Genomic DNA, 19,605 nt, shown 5'->3' on the forward strand with positions numbered 1-19,605 from the left:
GATATGTGAAAGAAAATTGCCAGCAATATGGTATAGTAATAGACCATTAATGCATATTTTATTTAGTGTGACACGTCGGGTTGAAACCGCTGAATGGCTCATCCCTTCTTTGTTGACAGCGTGCCGATGAACAATATCATAACACAATAAACGTGGCATATGTAACAATGAAAGCTGTTCAAAATGGGGACGGTTGCAATCATGTCCAAGAAACACACATATATCGTAACTAAGAGCATTGCAAACAAGTGATCGATTTCGAGTAAATAATTTTTTGTGTAAGTATGTCCACAAAGAAGTTTAGATGCGATTGTCGGATTGTAATACTATTTAATATATAAATATAATATTACATATTAATTTTGATTATCAATCCTGTATATGTCATTTTCCCTTCACAGAAAATCTACCCAACTATTAAGAGATATAGTCTCATTTGATGTCTTTCTTTTTTTATTTTAATTATGAAAAAAAAAATCATCGAACAAAGTATAATGGCACTTGTCAGTGATGAGCAAATAAACGTTAAATATAATAAAAATCGTATCCGGAAAAAAATAAACACGGTGAATATTTGTGATGAATACGAACATAATACAATTTGGCAGATATCTTGTATCATCAATAATACTGTTGCCAGCCGATAACTGTGAAAACACGATGTCTGCCAGCTTAAGCTCTTCATTCTCTCCCCGGGGATCCGGGAATATAACTACAATTCAATTCAGTGAATTCGACGTGAACGAGGAATGTTTTGGCGAAAACATAACAGGAAGTGATATGAATTTGCGTGTATGTGTGTGCGCGCACAATGACTGAACTTGGCCAACATGCAAAAATGTCAGTTAATAGTGAAATAACGTGTTTCACTGGGACCCCCACCGGCTGTCAAATTACGGTTGATCGGCAAATCACAGTGGACGTTATTGACAATACTGTACAAAATGTGGTTAGGGTGGTCGCTCATCTGTTATTCTCATTCGCCTGCTGAGATAAATATATTTATTTATTTATTTATTCAAGTTTATTTTGAAATTGGCAGATATACACCCTCAATCTCATGATTGCCACGTGATAAGCCCGAGTCAGTAATGAATAAGAGCGTCCAACGTCACCTGTTTCTGTACTACGCATTACGCAGTCTGAAAATACACATAAGTGCCGTAATTAACACCATTACAATATTCCATCACCAATAATAAAAAAGCCAGTACTAAGCCAGCCCATTTACGGTTTTATTTACCATCAAGTCAAGACCTTGCCCAATAGACGTGGAGGAAAACAATTATACGTCATTACAGCACAATTGTCGCTATTATCGTAACATTAACATCGCCATTATATAAAACCAACCCTGTTTCAATTTGAAAGACTTAGAATGTGCGCATTGCGATACAGTGTATTCTGATTGTGGATACTTAAACTAAGCCATTTACAGAATTAATTGCAGAGCTGTGGGTTTTTTTTTTCTCTTCACTCGTCACCTTTGAAATTATCGAACAAATACAGTTTTCCTACTCGAATATGAACGAGCTCGCCCACTCCTGGCGCTATGTGTTAGAGTTCAGTATGTTCCACGCCGGCATGTGAGCGTCAGAATAACATTTATACGTACAGAACTGTACTCTGGGTACAGAATTGTACAAACCCAAATGAACGACGACAGCTGATGAAGATAAATACATATAAACGGGTAAAGACGCTCACATATACATACTGAAATATACATGCACAAAAATATTTGAAGTGCTAGATGTAATGTTAGTAATAATAACATAATTTTAACATAATTTGATCAAGTTCAAACTGCATGGCCACTAAAGCAGTAACATAATGTATATATGTAGCCAGGAAGGATTTAACAATTATTTTATCTTCAAATGTAACCATGGAGATTATCATATACCATTCTTTCAACTGTTTCGACGAAAACGAAAATACAGTTAATTTGATCCACATATTTGATCATATTTAGAGCGAGTATGTGCATTGTCATGGAAACATTTTATTAAAATTAAACATTTTTCAAACTCACCCTCAGAAGCACATACTTAGGTGAAACATTTTTTTTTACCATTTTGCATATTAATTGAATAGGGAATTGTAATCGGATATCAACAAATTTTCTGTGCACTTATCATTTTATTTACATATTTAATTTGCATATATACTCTAATCAGCAAATAACACTATTAACTATGTTGGCCATAATTATTTTTATATTAAAATCTACCGATTGGATAAACCAACACTCAAAACACATGCAATACTGTGTTTTAATCAATTAATAAATCTGCCACGTTGTCAAAAAGAATCATTTTTCTATTTTATGAAAAAAACAAAAACATTTTTATGACATTATATTCCATACACGTTGCACTGGTCATAGGCCATATCCGCTAAGCACATCGTCGGGGTCATCATAAAACCATGGGATTCGCAGTGTAATTAAACAGACTCGACGAACCTTATCGGGAGTATCTTCGTGTCTAACATCTTTTCTAATTATACACACCAACAAGGGTATATGCTCGAACATGCTATTTTCGAGTTTTGCTTTTATAATATAATATATTCCGCTCGTTTTTTCATCTACTACCATGGCATCAGATAATATTTATTTATTTTAGAGATGATCGACCTTATCGCAAACACCCTGTCGTATTTTCGGTAAGCATCACAGACGCAGTATTGGAAAAACGTTTCAGGCGTTTCAGCGGAAACAACACGAATAGACAATACGCGCAGAAAATATCTTTTCAATAACTCACTTATCGCGTATTCTCATCGGTAGCTAACTCTTACTGATAGTGTTACCTTGGCGACAAATTAAACGTAATTGAGTTTCAGCTTAGAGGACAGTTCGGCAATAATTAAAGTTCAAGTTTAAGTTGTATAATCCTGACGCAGGTCATACGCTGTTTTGTAGCACATTACATTTTCTCCGTCCAAAAACGTGTTTTACAAAATATAACTTCCGCACAAATTGTGAAATATCTGGTCACATTAAAAACTTGTATGAGACACGTATTGTCAAATGTCTTTTCACCAATGCGAGGTTTTGTTATTGAGGTCGTCAACATTTCAGACTACTTTTGTTAAAATCAAAATAAATACTGTTTACTGTCGTAAAAATGACAATAAATCCATTAAAACGTATGGGCTATTAAAATTAAGTAGGAAATAAATGTGTGAAATATAGTTCACTGGGCGATGCTTTATTTTATTGCATTGCATTTCATACGCTATTCTGTATTTATTCAATTGAAACGACTGCATTTTATTTTCAAACCCAAACGACCTCGGAAATCTTTCCTTATCGCCAACGAATCTGGATACGGAGAATGAATTGCAATGAACATAGGCGTGTATTTCTAGACCCCGATTCATCTTGCTGGTGAGTAACAGGATATTGGGCGACTCGTACAATGGCGACGGTGAATCAGCATAATACACTGGGAATATGTTGATCTGAAAGATTATGTACTTCGTGACCCTAAGTATTTCATATATATATTTCATATATATATATATATATATATATATATATATATATATATATATATATATATATATATATATATATATATATATATATATATATATATATATATATATATATATATATATATATATATATATATAAGCATTTTATCTATGTGTGTGATCGCTGATCCCCAGAAACCAGACATATCATTATGTTTCTTCTCTGGTGGCATTTTCACCATCTCAGTATTCATTGTAGGACAATTTGCTAATTTCTTTAGTGAAACAAATTGTTTGTTTGTTGTAGACGAAATGGATTGACAGTATTACGTAAGCCATATTTGTTGGCTATAACGGCTGTCAACTATATATTCTATGTCCGTTTCACTATATTTGTAGCAAAAAACCTTCTTACTTTACTCCTACATTACAGGTTTTGATAAATGTGTAAACTAAATGACTTGTTGTTATTGATAAACATGGCCGACCGAAAAAAGCACTAAATAACCACCAAGAAACCTTGGCGAATACGTCAGCCATTTGCTTTTTTTCTTTATTAAATTTCACACTTCGCTACAACGCGCTGTGTTGTCATATGAAATCCCACGATCACGGTTTAATGTAATTCTCTCAAGGCTGGACTACGAGTAAACTAAGAATGAACACATTGTTACAGCCTTGTAAGAAATAACGACACACCGAGGACAAAGTGGCACACTTATTGGCACGCTAATCAACTTATATTAGAAATGATTGTAAGTCAGGTTTAATTTTCGACGAAATCGATCAAAATAAAACAACACTTTGTTAAGTTAAAATTCATCAATAATTGCTTACAATAAACTGCTTTCCATTCAATTTATAACACAAAACAAAAGTGAACCATGACCTCCGCTCTTGTCTTAATAACATTAGAGATTAAGCATCGGTTTTCAAAAATCAATAGCAATATGATTATAATAATAATAATATCATTATTATGTTATTTTTAAAATAAAAAATTAAAAAATAAGTTAAATACGAAATATGCCATTGGTCGGTCCCCACGTTAATCCTAACTATCTATCTTAAATCAACAGCTCTGTGGTGCGCGACAATGCACAGCAACTAGACAGAAACCATGGAATCTGACCTCGGCGATCACTATGGGGCACTTGGTATTGAGACTGTCTAGCACAATATATCAAAATTCACTACTACATTTATAATATTCTGAATAAATATATTCATATATCATTTGGGGTAACTACCACGAAGATTGTGCGTCAACAGGCGATGATTAATGTTGTCTTATGCTGGGTTGTAGAATGATCACATTATTGGGGGGGGGGAATTGACGCAATCGCCATATTGACTCCTATTGCAGTCTTTGTGGGTAATTCTGTCAGTAGGTGTTAATTCTAACATCCTTGTCCCATTTCACATAGCTGTCTCACGTGTGTACATTGAATTATTGTGTTCATGTGTTTGCAGCGGTATACCCACTGTGGAAAGGAAGCATATTCCTCTCAAATCCGGTGAAACGTTTATTAAGTAACGTTTAGTGAATTGACAATGAACAAACGAATCGTATCCAAAGCTCAGTGGGGCGTTTGTGTCTATATGCAAGAACAGCGTAGCTAAGAGTGAATTAATACGGTTTACTACAGTTGAAATTTCACCTCTCGGCGGTGATTCATTCGTTTTCGCACAATTACACTCGGCAGGGGGATTGCAAAGCGAAAATGAAATCGTATAAATATAGTAGGACCTGATGCGATTATACACACGGGGGAAATCGGCTGAGGGGTTTCTTGTCTATCTCAGTATTCTGCTCAATATTCCCCAATAAAAAAAAACAGCGTCGACTTATAACCGGGAAGTAAATGAGAAGATGACAACAGTCTCAATGGTCTATCCGAAATAATGGATTCAGAAGTGAGCAATGCACTGATAAAAATATCTGTTGGTTAGATGATTAGCAAGTTAATTGAAATATGGCCCACGCACGCTACACTCTACTATATACGTTTAAATTTAACGAAATCGAAATGCGTAGAAATTCCCCAGCGGTCTCGTTATTAGACCAAATAGTAATCACGAGACATAATTGTATGAGAATGAATTTGGAAATCTTCAGCTTTCCGATGCTAATCTGTCGAAACAGTAACTGAACATATAGCGATCGGAGATAAAAACAATTTGAGTTTGTGAAGGCGAAGCATAGTGATGTATATATACAATGCATATAAATTGAACTGATGGATTTATCCTAAATGTGACGCAATAAATCGTAAAACCGGTTAATAGGTAGATGTGTATCTGCCAGATTATTTATTTGTGATTTGCTGTCATATAAACTGCTAATTTTCGAACGTTTCACACACGTTAGTTAATCTTTATGAAGTTTGACGGAATCGAAAAGATACAGACGATTGTAACCGCTATCAAGACGCCAAAGTTGGTAACATTAGATATTAGTACGATATAGGAGAGTTGATTAAACCGGTACATTGAATTGCCCTGTCACTGTAAAATAATGGAGTTGTGGAAAAATTTACGTTTTTAATATCCTGTATACTCAGAAGATTATCTATTCAACAAAAGAAAACAAACACACATATGTAATAGTAAGAGTGTACTCCTTACCTCGAAGGCAGAACTCCAGTAAAACCAGTATGCAATAGAATGTCTTCAGATAGCAACACATTCTTTAGTAATGAAACCGTGAACAGTTATGTTGTTTTCTCTTGTTCAATGCCGTTCAGCTCGGACGCGAAGGTAGTAGTAATTCAACAACTCCGGTCAAGGGTTTGTCTGTCAAAAACAGATTACAGATTATCCGTTAAAAGGTTTCATTTCCCATCTATAATAACTTTCCGCGTCCGTCGCAACTCCGCTCGTGCTCGACTTAAGCGGCGCATACTGGGTGATTTGGTTGCATGGGCTGACTCACGTTTGGTAACGCTTTGAATGAGTGGAACCGCTCGCTCGTTGAGAAAAGGAAAACGGCATATCCTGGTATATGAATCAAAGTGGAATCGTTGTATCACAGTAAGCACGCATACGTCGGCATCACGTATTAAAACAACTGGCTGTACAACCTATTTGCGTATTACCCCCCGCAAAGAAGACAAAAAATGAAATGTTCAGGGTCAAATGAATCAAAGCACGGGAGACAGGATTGGGAAAGCAAGAGCACGGCGAGGAATGCGAATTGAGGTGATCGAATCAGAGATTCACAGGATAAGCCACCTTTTATGCGTGTATTCGCCTATCAGGACCAGTGGTAAACGTAGCACAGTCATAGCATCGCTCTCAGCAATCAGCAGTTACTTATTAATCCGTTGCATTAAAAGGGATATATGTTACATTACATATATTGACTTCTAAAACGTACGCGTGAACTATAAAACTATCCTCAGTCCACGCGACTACGCGTTTTATAGTATACACACAGAGAATGCATTTTGTTTTGTTCGATGCGCATGTTTCACTGCTGCCATGGCAACGTTTTCAGACTTCTCGCGGCGCGCGCCTAGCAGATTTGCCCAGAAAGGGGAAAATAATCAGCTCATTACGGGGAGCCATACAACATTTCAATTAAATATTAAGTAGTGAATGAATAGTAACCTGTCCATTCCACTCACGGCTCGGTTTTCGAGCAGTATGAACAGTTACTTTGACCGTAGCGCCAGACTGTAATCACTGGGGTTTGTTATTACGTTTGGTTCGATTGGCAATTTCCGTGAAGTTCGGGGTGGCAGTTTTCAAATGGATAGGTTTTTGAAGTTTGCGAAAGAACTCTCAAAACACATCATAACCCACTGCAGTTCGGAGGTGGATATCCAGCTCCTACGCAGAGCATAGTCGACGTGGAGGGCGCCCCGTTAACATTTTGTCTCGCCATGACAACGTGATTATGACGTGCTATCTATTGTTGACAAGTTATGTTTTGTTTTCTCGCCTGACATCATAACTGCAATTTCCGCCTACGTCGGCTATTACTAGTGATTAGTTTGAGCATTGTCAATGAACAATGACAAATACATTGCAATAAGTCTACCTCAGAACTCGAGTTTCCGTCGTTCATTTCTAATAAATCACAATGAGTGTACACACTGAAAATATCCACCGTTATCGGAGTTAATTTACATCGTTTACTTAGGTGACACAGCACTTGTAACTTGATTCGTTCACCAAACTAATTCATCATTATCACCAATATTAACGTAGTCTATCGCTTTAATATGTTATCTCTCAACAACATGAACTAAAATGTTATCGTCGTAACAGATTGCTGGTTACAAAAACAGTTATATATATATACATTTCAATTTTTCTTCTTTCGGCTAATAAATAATTTTATCCATATGCCACCTGGTCGTTATTTACGTAATAGACGTAAACCTAAAATAATGGCTCATGCTTACGTTGACGAGCCGTGAACGCCGTTATTTACGTAATGCATGGACATAAACGTAACATAATGGCTCAGGCTTACATCGACGAGTCGCCAAATGATCCAAATGACCCGTTTTTAGCCACTATAACTGATTTGTACATCAGCAATAGATATTGTTGCGATGACAATGAATCCATCATTTGGACGTCGTATGTGTATCCGACTATAATGTGTTTAAAACGATATTTTTTTCTCTTTAAGCGTATTTCAAAACATTATTCTTGATTGCGAATGCCCCACCCACTGGGGTGCAATCACGTGACCCTAGAGTTCCATGGTTTCGTTGTCACGGTAATCATGTTGATCATGTGATCAATTTAGCGGTCTTTGTTCCAGCTAATTTTGAGGAAGAACCATTACTGAAACGAGAAGTAGTTGCTCGGTGACTTGCCTATTGCTAATTAGTCAATTTATCGTGACAATTGCGTAGCCACCTCGTCGTGTTACATACCACGTATGTGTTGCTGTCGGACCTTTCGAAATGAGGTCTGGGTTTCTCACTGTTATGATATACTCAAGTTTCTTGTAGCATTTAGTAACGGTCGCTTCTCTTAATGAGTAATAAACAAGCAAGCGATGTCAGATTTATTTGATAGTACATCAAACTATGACAGATAAGTATCATTGAATTGTATACACTTTTTATAGTGAAATTATTAATATTATAGACACTACGAACGACACATTATGCAACTTGAATACGAATGAAGAAACTTGGTGCGAAGAGTGATGGCATCAATCTAAATGACTAGGTAAAAAGAGTCTACCACGTTTCTCAGAATCTTTTAAGAAATTTTACGTTTAATGCAAGGTGTATTAAACAATTGGAAAATAATATGTATGTAATTAAAAATCGTTGTGGTAAATTTGTAATAAATAACATACGTGTTATAGATATATTGAATTACGCTATAGCTATTTTTATCGATCGATATTTTTCCTTGTCGGAGATTGCTGTAATATCTGATATCTCTAAGTGATATCTCACTTAGTAGACGCATATATCAAAAACATGTTAGTATATTACACACCTTTTCCCACCTGTAATATCGTTAGATCCCCTGCGCAGTATTCATGTTTGCGAAAGTCTTCCTTCTCGGTATTTATCACGTATTTTGTGAAATGTAGAGCACCTACTTTGTTTAACTATCCCTAATTATCTACAGAGTCCCCATTAACCTCTGCTAACCTCCCACTTACAACTCTACATTCGAAATTCTGAAATAGAAATCATGATGTCTTTTACCATGAGCGATTTTAAAACACTCGTACTTTATTCATGCTGTCTTTTTTGATACTCTTGTAATAAAACCACACTTCACGAATGTGATTCTAAACTACGGGCGAACGGATGGACGTGAACTCATAAAATAGCACTGGCGACGCGTCCCTTATCAAACGTGGTCTTAATACACACACACACACTTTGTTATGATGTTATTTGCAATCAATTCTGCAACTATTAAAATCAAAACAACGGATGGATGGCAATTTTCACTTACAATTATTCTAGACATGCTTGAACATTTGAATGGCTCAAAAACTACGGATCATTTCAGGAGTATGGTATTTTCTTAAGGTTCAGTGTATGTCATGCCCATAATGTTTGATAGAAGCAGTCTTAACACTTTAGCTCACAGGCACAGATAAAGTGCAGCACACATTCATTTTAGAAGAAGCAGTGTCATAGTGGCCCCAGTATATGCTGTGATTAAAATTATGCTTGTTTCCAAGAGCACTGCATTTAGATGAAAGAAAACTGCATGGTGTCTCATTAAGTCGACTGACCCCAATGAACCTTCACAACCACTCATATTTTAGAACCTCACACTGATTGTTATTTATTCCTTTGAAAATTATAATCTACTTAATGATAGTCTGTTAATATTGAATATTATCGCCTATGATAATGATTTGCCCAGCAAAATGACTGCTGAGATTGTTTTCGTAAAACATGCATATGATTAAGCACGTACAGAGGGGATTATTATCGCTAGTCCAAAAACTAATATGAATCTCATTTATTAGACATTCAACAGTAATAAAGACTTTTTTTCTTGAAATCACACATATTAAAAGAAATGTAATTAGGGAGTGAAGTAGATGGGGAAAGCAAACAGGGAATATGTTAATCAGTATTAAGAAAAGCTTGGACATTACTTCATTTTCTGAAGGTGTCATGTTTTGTATCACGGTTTTGAACATGATGGGTAACTCGATATAGGTATGCAAACAAATCACTTTGACATTTCTATAAAAATTAGATGTGTGTTCTATTTTAGATGGATCGACAATGAAATAAAAACGTGTTGTCAATTTGCCGTACAAACAATGATTTTTTTCATCGTGTACCGGATACCTAACCTTGACTTCAACATTGGATGACGGACATCTTGCCAATCTATGAATAACCGTAAGGTATTCTGGTCCTTCTACTGTTACCGTAACCTGTGATTGTGGCCATCCGTGCTAAGTTTGGTAAGGGAAGCGTATAATTAACTTATTACTAAACTTAATAAATTTGTTTTACCAGCAACAAATCGGAATTTAACAATAATAAAACAAATAATATTTTTTTCATTTATTGCGTATTTAAAAAAAACGTTATTCAAGAAAAAGCAGATGATACTACAATGTTTCGTAATGAGCAATATACGGATTGTTCGAATTATACGCATTAATAAGCTGACTCTGTGGCATCGTATTGCGCCATGCTAGAGCTACTAGAACTACCGTACTCAGTGAATTAAGTTGAGCGATGCGTGTAATTTCGAGTAATAGATTTGAAACACACTAAAAGCGTGAACGCAATCTGTTTGACAAATCTTGCCATTGCAATACGTTTGATATTGGGCGACTACTGATTTCCTCGTAATCTGTAATCTCCGAACCGATCGGCATTTGTCGGGCAACATTAAACAACATTTATTGACGGTTTTATGCGGCCAACTATGTTGCATGTGTAATTTCACCATTGGACAAGTTTTGATGATCAATACACAATATGTAATTGCAAGTGATTACTGCGAACCCTTACATCAAACAGGAAACGTTTCATATTGCGGTTCCACGAGTTACAAATAAGTCGACTTAGTTAATCCATGCATACTGCCTGTGTTATAATGATGTCACTCGTTATGAAAGTGATGTTCGTGCTCTTCAGTGTTGCACATCTAATACGAAGTGTATTGCGTCATTAAATGCAATGTTCCAATAACTCTACAATGTTAATACTCACCCACTAACCATGACCATCGTTAGAAGCACTATGACATTTAATTGTCACGCATACACTATAACATATTGGGATTTATTTAGATAATGTGTCTTGTGAACAGCGGCGATCATGTAATACAGCAAAAAAAAAAAAAACTCACATATAAAGTATCAAACACAAGTGTGACGAAAGTGTTTATCAGCAATGCTAGTACTATTACTGGGAATATTTAAAAGTGAACAGAAAAACACTGGCAGTTAATTTGACGTGGAATTAATGTTACCCAAGGTTCGCTACTCAACGTAATATAATATGAACATCTCCCAAATAGGCTAAGAATTTATATATTCTGTAACAACATTTGCATAGCGGTTTTTACGACGGAAAATGTCGGTTGTGAACAATAGCGACCGATTTTGAACAAATACGATCACATAATGAGTGGTGTAATCATGACGAAATTCAAGTTAATCATATTCATCATTTCTGCTTATTCAGGGTGAATATATACAGATATACCGGGATTATTATAGTGCCAGGCTGCTATATTATATCGTCCTGTATAGTTGTCAAGTAAACCTACATACAATTAACAGTTTATTGCGTGGTGAAATTCACATACCAGCAAATACGTTCTCAGTCACGTTTGAACAATCAAAAATTTGCTGAACAGCCCACGCTCACTCACGTTCAATCAAACAATTGCTGAAAAACCCATGCCAGATTAAATACGCCCAAATGTGGTACGTGACAAACTAAAGTTAACTAGAGTGAATCACAGCGTTGAAAAATATGTGGACATTAATTCCTGTAACCTCTCATAATTGTGATTTTGATTGAAATTCGAAATTGAAAGGTTGTCGCAGTCCCATGCAATGAATTCAACAATGAAAATACCACCTAACATATTGCATAAAAGTAGAAAACCATAAATAAGCGAAATAGAAATTGACTTTTATACAAATATGTTACCCCATTATATTCTAGTTGTTATATTATACAATCTATGTGACTATTCGACAGGTGTCGGGTATCCCCAGTTTCTGTATTGTTCATGACAGCAGATTGGACTTGATAACGCGATTTCTCTACAGACAATTCCATTTTCTTTTCCAATAATTGAACTGACATCTCGGGGTTGTCGTTTCAATACGTAATCGTTAATATATAGAAAAATATTAAATATGACACGGTGAACAAATTTGCGCTCATTTATTTTACTACAGAGCCTTAGCAGGCAGTAATACGTACACACACACAAAAAAACATCCGTCTGAATACAAATATGTCGATTATATCAAACCACAAAATGCCCAAGGGCAATGAAGTGTAACGTATTGTGAAACTATTCTGCTATAGTGACACACTTTTAAAGTTGTGCAAAATATGGTAATTCTGTATTCAATGAATTAATAATACCTAACAAGCAGCCTCTCGGCTGAGATAGCTCCGCTGTTAGCAATGCACATTTCAATTAAAGAACAGAAGATATCATTAGAAAATGAACAATATGCATAGTATCAATGCAATGGGACTTGCTGTTTTCAACAAGAATTCAAAAAATATCATTTTTCACCATAAATGATTGTGGTTTTTAACAAGAAGAAAATATCACTTTTTACCAAAAATGACAAAAATATTCACCAAAATTAGAGAATTAAAGATATCATTACAAAATGAATAAATTTGAGAGAGGTCCACATGTAGTACCTATATATGTAATAGCAAAGCAATTGAACTTGCGGTTTTTAACAAGAAGTCGAAAATATCACTTTTTACCAAAAATGACAAAAATATTCACCACAATTAGAGAATTGATGATATCATTACAAAATGAACAAATTTGAGAGTGGTCCACATGTAGTACCTATATATGTAATATCAAAGCAATTGGACTTGTGGTTTTTAACAAGAAGTCGAAAATATCACTTTTTTACCAAAAATGACAAAAATATTCACCAAACTTAGAGAATTAAAGATATCATTACAAAATGAACAAATCTGAGAGAGGTCCACATGTAGTACTTATATATGTAATATCAAAGCTATTGGACTTGCGGTTTTTAACAAGAAGTTGAAAATATCACTTTTTACTAAAAATGACAAAACTATTCATTAAAATTAGAGAACTAAAGATATCATTACAAAATAAACTAATCTGAGAGAGATCCACATGTAGTACCTATATATGTAATATCAAAGCAATTGGACTTGCGGTTTTTCACAAGAAGTCGAAAATATCACTTTTTACCAAAAATGACAAAAATATTCACCAAAATTAGAGAACTAAAGACATCATTACAAAATGAACAAATCTGAGAGAGATCCACATGTAGTACCTATATATGTAATATCAAAGCAATTGGACTTGCGTTTTTTAACAAGAAGTCAAAAATATCACTTTTTACCAAAAATTACAAAAATATTCACCAAAATTAGAGAATTGAAGATATGATCATGAAATGAACAAATCTGAGAGAGGTCTACCCAAGGTACATATACACCAAGTATCAAAGCATTCAGGCTTGTAGTTTTCAAGAAGAAGTCGAAAAAGTAAAACATTGACACGGACGACGGACGACGGACCACGGACGACGGACGACGACGGACAATCACTCATATGATAAACTCCGCTCGACAAAGTCGACAGCGGAGCTAACAATTAGTTAATTTACACGTTTATACATTTCCCCGCATGTCAATTAGCTGATTAGCATAATTTGAATCTGTTTTCACACACGTCCACAAAATATTGAAAGAGTACGATGTATGCATTATATATCTAATTATCTCACTTATATTAAACTTCATAATAAATCGATAAATCATAACTTGGGCATATGTGTGTACAATTGAACGTCGGTCGGCGTAGTGAAACATGCAATCGAATTACCTGTAAACAATATATTTTATAGTTGTAAACGTTGCATGGGACCCATATCTAAAACATATATTTTTCCTAGCACATAATTCAGTCAAACAGCGGTATTCATCATTTGTCTCAGGCAATGCGTGGCTGTTTCTCACTAGTGTTATACCACGTTTAAAATTACCAACAATAAAACAAAGTGTCGCCATCGGCAATTCGAAGCATACAACTACCAGACAGACTCAAAGAATTATCCTACGGGCAATATGAACTGAATATAATTTAACATTTCTCGGAACTCTTGATGGTTTCGTCTGCGAAATCGGGTCATCATATTTCTTGACCCTATACATGTGAGTTATGCGAGATCAACGCATGAAATGTTGTAGATAGCTATGACAAGCACGCAAAGCCGTGCTGTACGAGGAAGAGCAAATTGCAGTTGACAGAGCGTCAAACAAAGCCACGTACTGACACAATCGTAAAATTGTTGTGGCACAATCAAAGAGGAGGCTGACATGCGTTTTTTATCTATAATATCCAATTTCATATCTATGAAGGTGATCAGGGCCTTCGCATAAAACTCACCCAATTTCACGCTGACTTATCTTCGATGACATGCTCGACTGGTTGAGTGATTTAAAAACAGAATACATCAGACAAAAAATGTGTTGACTGTATGAAAATCAGGAGCATGCAGTCCCTTTGAAATCCATTGTCACTAAACTGTTTGATTCAGGCCTTTGTATCCCTCAGAAATCGGTGACATATTCTGGAGGTGCATCTGGTGTCAAGTATGAATGCCTTGGGGAGGTTCAATTATTGTGATGAGCTAATATACTCTGAAATAATGGTAAATGTTATATTGAAAGAAACCGCGGTCTTATTTATGATGACGAAGTGTGGAGGAAGAGTGCAAGATGAACATCATTCAAGCGATTCAAGACATCGAAGAGTCTACATGGGCGTAACAAGTCATGTTTCACAAGCTGCAATTATAAAATGTTGTTCAAAGACAAATTTACATTGTAATCTTTGATTTCAAATTGGCTGCCAGATTTAGATTCAGGTTCAAATGATAATAGTGACATTTTCATAGAAACAGGCACAAAGTTATTTTTCGTTATTTGCATTTTTTCTTGTGTGTAACCTATCGATCACCTAAATATTGACATTCCATTTTTTTTAATAAACATCGACATTACATAACCACATTGTCCGGTTTACGCTAATTTATCCAGCGTGCAGTGACCATGGCCACATGTTACAGCAGATGTCCAGAAAGGATATACATTCACGCCACATTCAAAGAAAACGCTCGCTCGAGAAATACCTCGCCGAAACATGGAACGATCATGTTATAAAGATGGCTGATTTGTTCATAGTAGAAGCTTTTCGATTGGCCGCATTAAATAATGTTACATGAAGTCAAATGAGGTGATTCGTCTACATGCAAACTGTTTAAACACGTCGATGATTGATATGACAATAAGTATACACAAATATATACCAATGTACATGTATTCTTATGTGCCTCGATAAAATACCGCTGACGTATTTCTTCACCGAACTCCATTAATCAGTTCATCACATCGAACTATGCATTCAAAAGCGAGAGATTCTCCAGGTCACTGATTGGATACGCAATACTGTGATTTGAACTTCTAACGGCTTTTTGCAACATCGTCAGAAAATCACTGCTATTGAATTCAGTAAACAATACTCGGAAAATAAATTAACAATGTGAACTTGGTATAGCGGTGACAATAGTTGATGTACACATTGCGATGTTTATCCATCTCCCATTGTGTGCGCATATATGGTAGGCGGCAGGTGTGGGTGCCTCGCTTTAGCGACAGGTCATTCAACCATTGTTGCACACAGTCAAATTAATAGAGATGTTACAACAATAAATATATACCTATATCTAAAATATACAACATATATGTGTTGCTCATTAGGCATCATGATAATAATCAAAGGTATTAGCCAACAGTGCTTCTCGTGCATATAATGGAACATATGAATTTGATGCAACTGTATAATTATTGGCAGTGGAAATGACATTTGGTGTCAGCTTGCTGGACCCCTCTTTGACCTACTGTTGTTAAGGCGACAGGGATCAATAAGGCTGCGCAAATGCATTGTCTCTATTACAAAGCAATGAACTAGCATTTGTCCCGAATTTGATTGATCATTCATTTCAATCTCCAGATAGTTCTATTCATTGCAACCGGGTTCCATACTACGTAATTCATATTGACGCATACATTAACATCTCATTAGTGCAATTAGAAAACATCATTCCGTAATCATATTGCACTATTATTATAATCAATAGTTCTAGTTCGTATGAATTTGTTTATTTGTTTTATGACCTGATAATAATTTAGTAATAATTGTTTCTAAGTAATGAGTGACGTACTAGATAGGATATTGAAGCAAATGAGCAGCTTTAATGATGCCAACAACAACATCGGCAGAGTCGGCAACGAGGAATTCTACTCATGTCCCTTAAATTAATTAAATACATCAACATTGAATATTATAGTGTCACTCAAGTGTGGATGACATAAACATTTGTAGCATAATTAGTGTTAACATATAGTAGTACAGACAGTCCCGAGTGGGTTTTAGAGTGAATAAAGTTGAAAACCAGTAATTAATACACAACTAAAGGTGGTTGAGTTCTACTTTCGTATTTATGTGTTCATATACATTGTCCCCATTTTATATTTACATATACATATACAAATACATATACAGCAGTACCGTCAGTTATTCCCAGTCCATTTGCCGTTACTAGTACTAAGTATTTTTGCTTTTTTGATCATTCGTTTTATTTGTATTTTTGTCCTAATTTCATCCGTATATTAAATGTTTGCTTCTGTATTATTTCCACCACAGATGTTAATGATGAAGCACTACTTATAGGACGAAAGGTATGCCATTAGCCACGAACAGTTAATTCAACCAGCTGTACTTGTTTAGTAATTATTCGGGTCATGAATAGAAAACTAAATATTGGTGTGCTTTCTAAGGTTAACTAATATGACCAACATTCAATATGCGTGTCAGTTTGTTCTGTTGAGGAAATCTGTTACTCGAGGTAACCATGGAGATAATAACCTCGTCTTTGGCGTATTACATCTAAGCACATTCAAGCAACGTATCTACTATTACAATGGTATTGTTATAACATTCCTGGACGAGTGGTTACGTGTACAGCATACTTGAGGGTTGGGAATGTTTCAGTTGTCATATATATATATATATATATATATATATATATATATATATACATACATGTCCACGTCATGCAGTCACGGAAATAACTGCGCCCTCAAATGCCGGATATATAATATGTGATGAATGATTATATCTCAAAATCATATGTAAGCTCAAAACTACAACTCCACATGACAGCACAGTGATGAATTCACAACCCACCAGTCAATGATAACACTGCATTCACCCATAATTGATTCTACCTAGATTAAATATACTGCAAAATACAAATGCAAATGCAGTGTATTTCGATAAAATGTAGCTTTTCTAGCTACTTCGGGTAAATTAATGTATTTTACAAATATTCCATGTCAATTTCAGGGCCACGTCTTCCGTGAAAATAAAAAAAAAAACTGATGTTCACCAATTAGCCGCGTACCATTTCCGCCATTGCTGCAAATTGACTGCAGATTAGTGTAGTATTTTTTCCGGGAAATCGCTCTAAATAACGTACATCGGCACACTAGACATGTAGTCCCGTGTATTGTCTTGCTATATGTGAATATCGTTGGGACATATTTACTTGATTTGAGAAATAATTGGCTCCATTGTACATTTTGTGTATGCTCACGGCACTGTTTACTCAAACAATTCATTGTTGCCGATTCAATCCATTCTAGCGATGAGCTCTGACTGCGTATAGCTGGAGGTCGTTGTGATTGAAGTCACGGGAATCGATGGCTGTCCATAAGCTTGTTGTTGGCATATTTGCTTTTTTTCCAAGAATAGAATAACGTGACATTTTAGAATGCACGTTAGGTTAGTAACTTAAAGTCGCTCACGGATGATAGTAATTGTAGAGAAGCATCTCCTGCTTGCGAGGATTACCTTTACTATTTCGCTACTCCAATATCAGACACTTGATGGTATAGAGCATACTATTGAGAGGAAATTAACATTACATACCACTTTGCTGCAGTATATGTGACATTGTTGAAATCTGAAACGCCGCGAGAAACAAACTCCAACTAACAGTATTGTGCACGTGAATGTTGCATACACAAATACTCCGTCGGTTGCTCATTGTGAAATTCAGTGGGTTGCTAATAAAAACATCATTTTATTGAAAATCTTGTATCCGTTTATCCAAATTAATCTGTTATGCTTAATTACAAAGTGAACAAACCAACTTGTTTTTGCGTTGATGAAAATACATGGTCATAATTATTAAAGCAGACAATTCCACAGAAACGTTGCTAAGATAACGTACTACGAACATATTGTCGACATGCATCATAATTATTTCTAAGAGATACACAATGGTACGCCTGTCAGATGACTAATGTACGTGTGCTTATAATACCATGACTTTTAAGGTAAGCAATTGACCATAAAATGAACTCATTCGGGAGGCGACTACACTCAATAGCTAATAGTAGTAGTAGTAAAACAATAGTTCTGAAAAGAGAATGCAGCAAGTAATCATACTCAGAATACGTCTTATTTTTTTGCAATAATATTTCGCTATTGCGTCATTTACATTTTAGTCAGGACTGAAATTGACAAGTTCCGCCATAGTGAAAGCGGACCCACTTAGCCTCATTTCTTTCCTCTTTATTGAGATTAATTACTTGGAATGAACGATAACTATCGGAACCGATAGAATCGCGTTAAGCATTGTAGTGACTGAGAAACCGGTCGCTTAACAAGGAAATTAAGAATTAGTATCACATTCAATCACCTCATCACGGAGGTGCAAAACATTTCTTTGAAGAATTCAAAATGAAAACAGGTAATTTAAGTCGACGTCTTTCTAATGTTGGCCTGTTTCTTTATACCACTCTAATTACACACAGCTCCTGTTTCAAGTTATTTTATTAGAATATTTATTAAAACACGTCACTGATGGCGATTTCGGCATATTTAAGTTTTATTACTTCCCCCACAGGTGTCAATCAAATATACCTTCCTGAATACTGGAATGACTGAATCTTGCCTCGAAGATTACTTTAAATACCTCTAGTTAACACCCTGTAAGACGTCGATGATGGCGTGTGTGTTTCAATAAGTGGGGTAGATGCGGCGACGTTTTTAACAATGCGAGATAAGTAAATGAAAGTACGACATGATACAGTCATTTACAATGTTATCATAGACGTCGAATTGGGTTATCTAATAAAAGTACGCTCACAATTGTTGCTGCCTTAAATAGTGAACCTTGTACAAGAAAATGACTTGGATTACTATACTGTATCCCACTCTGATTAGTTATGCATAATAGAAACATATAATTCGGTGAGTTAGTTCATGGGTGTAAAACATGTAAAGTTGAACGTATTTGGTTTAGATTTGTTGTCACGT

At 35.4% G+C, this 19,605-nt stretch overlaps 1 protein-coding gene and 1 long non-coding RNA gene across 2 annotated transcripts in view; one reads left to right on the top strand and one right to left on the bottom strand.

Annotated features, from left to right (window-relative positions):
- The window catches only part of LOC144344587 (uncharacterized), a 54,986-nt gene extending 37,900 nt beyond the window's left edge, over positions 1-17,086 (top strand). Inside the window, exon 3 of the long non-coding RNA XR_013419210.2 lies at positions 16,924-17,086. This is a non-coding gene — a long non-coding RNA (uncharacterized LOC144344587). The remainder of the gene's footprint in view (positions 1-16,923) is intronic.
- The window catches only part of LOC100367857 (neuronal acetylcholine receptor subunit alpha-7-like), a 125,475-nt gene that overhangs the window by 24,283 nt on the left and 81,587 nt on the right, over positions 1-19,605 (bottom strand). Inside the window, exon 5 of the mRNA XM_085504498.1 lies at positions 6,115-6,282. Within this exon, the coding sequence (XP_085360624.1) occupies positions 6,115-6,175 (61 nt within the window). The 5' untranslated portion in view covers positions 6,176-6,282. The remainder of the gene's footprint in view (positions 1-6,114; positions 6,283-19,605) is intronic.

Source organism: Saccoglossus kowalevskii, chromosome 10, assembly GCF_978046115.1.
Source record: "Saccoglossus kowalevskii chromosome 10, keSacKowa6.1, whole genome shotgun sequence".
Taxonomy (NCBI): Eukaryota; Metazoa; Hemichordata; class Enteropneusta; family Harrimaniidae; genus Saccoglossus; species Saccoglossus kowalevskii.